Source organism: Nicotiana sylvestris, chromosome 7 (assembly GCF_000393655.2).
Source record: "Nicotiana sylvestris chromosome 7, ASM39365v2, whole genome shotgun sequence".
In the NCBI taxonomy this organism is placed as follows: domain Eukaryota; kingdom Viridiplantae; phylum Streptophyta; class Magnoliopsida; order Solanales; family Solanaceae; genus Nicotiana; species Nicotiana sylvestris.
Genome location: NC_091063.1, coordinates 167,307,592 through 167,311,113, shown reverse-complemented (window position 1 = coordinate 167,311,113; position 3,522 = coordinate 167,307,592). Strand labels below are relative to the sequence as shown.

Genomic DNA, 3,522 nt, shown 5'->3' with positions numbered 1-3,522 from the left:
AGAAAAAGAAGATGAAAACATTCCGGGAAATGGAAGAGATTTAGATAAGGAATCAACAACTCAAAATTTCATCAATGTGGCAAGAAAAGGTGATATCTCTCCAACTCATATAGCCAAAGTTAAATATGCTGCAAAAGGAAAGAAAGGAAAGATTAACAGAAACAATTCTAGGCATGCATGCCTACTGCTGGGATCCAAACTCGACGAGGTTGTTCTAAATCAAATAATTGTTAATGGATGCAATTATTTGGAATATTAGATCCGTCAATACGCAGCGAGCCTTTGAGAGGCTCGTAAAAATGTATAGACAACATGATTTCGATTTTGTTGGTCTAATGGAACCAATGCAGGATGGTTCAAAGCTGGAATTATACAGAAGACAGATAGGTTTTTCTAAAGCATTTTCTAACATTTCAAATAAGGTGTGGGCTTTCGTTGACGAACTGTACGACGTCACAATTCTATATGACATGGAGCAGCAGCTGACATTATAAATGACTCATACAGAAACACGCATTGTCCAAAATGTTACTTTGGTCTATGCCAAGTGTGATGCAATAGAAAGAATAGAGCTTTGGGACTCATTATACGCAATGGCAGCAGATATGGATGTTCCTTGGCTTGTTGGAGGTGACTTCAATGTCATATGGGATGATGAGGAGAAGTTTGGGGGACGTCCAGTGACTTTGAATAAAGTAGACCATTTCCGACATTGCATGAACACCTGTAATCTATTTGATTTGGGATTCAAGGGAAGTATATATACTTGGTGGAATGGAAGAGCAGAGGAAGATTGCATTTTCAAAAGACTTGACAAATGTATGGCTAACATTGATTTCCAACAAATGTTCCCTAGAATAGAAGTCACTCATCTGCCAAAAACTGGATCCGACCATTGTCCCATGTTGCTAAAATGTAATCTTGAATCGACTGTGGTAAAGAAATCCTTCAGATTTCTCAATTTTTGGACAAAACATTCGACGTTTAAAGATGTGGTCAATGAAAATTGGAACGCAGATTTTGAAGCAAATCCTTTCACTTTATTCAACCACAAAATGAAAAAAGTGAAAAAAGGACTGTCACAATGGAGCAAGTCAACATATGGAGATATTTTCAAGAAGATATCTAGTTTGGAAGAGGTAGTCAAGGTTCATTAGGCTCAATTTGAAATAAATCCAACTCGGGCAAATAGGGAAAGACTGTGTAAAGTTCAAGCACAACTTATCAAATTTCTTGCTCTTGAGGAACAATTTTGGAAACAAAAGGCAGGGATGGCTTGGTTCAAAGATGGAGATAGAAACACTAAATTCTTTCACGCTCAAGTCAACAGCAGAAGGAAGAGATTGCAGCTACGAGGGATTCAAAACAGAGATGGAATCTGGATAGATGACAATACTCAAATCGCAGAAGAAGCAGTTCATTTCTTTAAAGAACAGTTCCATGAAGAAAGATGTCCATCTGATTTTGAAATTATAGGTCATGTTCCAAAATTAGTAGGAATGGAGCAGAACATTCAGTTGATGAAGCAGCCCACAAAAGATGAGGTCCAACAGGCTACGATGGGGTTAAATGGAGAAAGCGCAGTTGGCCCGGATGGTTTCACAGGAGCTTTTTTCCATTCATGCTGGGATATCATTGGTGACGATGTCTTTAACATGGTCAAGAGTTTCTTCAATGGTCATGAACTACCAAGATATGTTACACATACAAATCTAGTTCTATTACCAAAGAAGAAAGAAGTGCAAACATTTTCAGATCTACGTCCAATAAGCCTGAGCAATTTCATCAACAAAGTTAATTCAAGGGTCATCCACGAGAGGCTAGTTAGTCTACTTCCTACTCTTATTTCTGACGAACAAGTGGGGTTTGTAAAGGGTCGAAACATAGTTGAAAATGTGCTCCTCACTCAAGAGATAATCATTGATATTAGACTGAGATCGAAGCCCGGACCAAACGTAGTGATTAAACTAGATATGATGAAAGCCTATGATCGCCTTTCTTGGTTATTCCTCACTAAAGTCATGAGGCAAATGGGTTTTTGTGAAACATTTATTGACTTGGTTTATGGAATTGTGTCTAACAATTGGTACACCGTTCTCATCAACGGACAGCCACATCGATTTTTCAAGTCTACTAGGGGCGTCAAGCAAGGAGACCCTCTATCACCAACCCTATTCATACTTGCAGCTGAGGCGTTTTCAAGGGCGTTAAATGATTTGCACCTTAATTTATACTTCTGTGGCTTTGGAATGCCAAAGTGGAGTCCAAAAATAAACCATCTAGCATACGCCGACGACACTATAATTTTTTCTTCTTCAGATGCTAAGTCGTTGCAGCTGCTAGTTGGGATTTTGGTAGCATATGAAAAAGCTTATGGACAACTCATTAATAAGTCAAAATCAGCAGTCTACATGCATGATTCTTCACCTGAAGATGTTGTATATAAGGTTCAAAGAATCACAGGTATTTGCAAGCAGGAATTCCCTTTCATATACCTTGGATGCCCAATTTTCTACACTCGAAGGAAAATGGAATACTATGATGGCTTGATCAATAAAGTCATGGACAAATTGCAAGCATGGAAAGGAAAATTATTATCGATTGGTGGTAGGGCAATTTTAATCAAACATGTCCTACAAAGCATGCCTATCCATCTCTTATCGGCAATGAATCCACCTCCATTTGTCATTAACAAGCTACACAAGATATTCGCACAATTCTTTTGGAGTAGCTCTATTGGTGGCAAAAGGAGGCACTGGGCATCATGGAGTACTCTATGTCGACCTTATGAAGAAGGAGGAGCAGGTTTTCGATCTCTCCACGATGTTGCAAAAGCTCTTTTTTGTAAGCTCTGGTGGAACTTCAGGACAAAACCAACTTTATGGAGCTCTTTCATGTCCCAAAAATACTGCAAAAAATTAAATCCCATTGTATTACCTTGGAAAAAAGGTTCGCATATTTGGAGACGAATGTTGGAATGTCGGGACATTATAGAACATCAACTTAGGTGGCGTCTGAAAATGGGATCTTCGCTTTTTTGGCTTGACAACTGGACTGGATTGGGAGCATTATTCTTCAACACACCTGATGGCTTTTACATTGATGAATTAGTTAACAATGTTACTGATGTTATGCATACAGGAGCTTGGGATGCAGACAAGTTAACCAACATTCTGCCTTGGGAATATGCAAAACACATTATCGACAATATCAAACCACCAGGGGAGCAACAATTGCTTGACGTACCTTACTGGTGCCTTGAGAATGGAGGAATTTTTTCAGTGAAATCAGCGTGGGAGTATTTAAGGCAGAGAAAGGACACAGGGGCAGCATACATAAAGATGTGGATAAAAGGATTACCATTCAAGATATCGTTCTTTATGCAAAACTACCACTAGACGACCATATGAAGAAAATGGGATATGCAATGCCTTCTCGATGCTGGTGCTGTGTGCAACCAGGAGAAGAAACGTTACAACACCTTTTCTTTACTTCGTTTGCTGCGAAAAAAGTGTGGTCATA

The 3,522-nt window shown here is 39.0% G+C and overlaps 1 protein-coding gene across 1 annotated transcript; it reads left to right on the top strand.

Moving 5' to 3' along the window:
* Positions 1-494: 494 nt before the first annotated feature.
* LOC138874095 (uncharacterized) lies at positions 495-1,157 on the top strand. Its single transcript, XM_070152597.1, has one exon. The coding sequence runs from the start codon at positions 495-497 to the stop codon at positions 1,155-1,157; it is 663 nt and encodes a 220-aa protein (XP_070008698.1).
* The last annotated feature ends 2,365 nt before the right edge of the window (positions 1,158-3,522 follow it).

Coding starts and splice junctions, on each gene's coding strand:
- LOC138874095 (XM_070152597.1), top strand. CDS start 495: ATGACTCATACAGAAACACGCATTGTCCAAAATGTTACTTTGGTCTAT.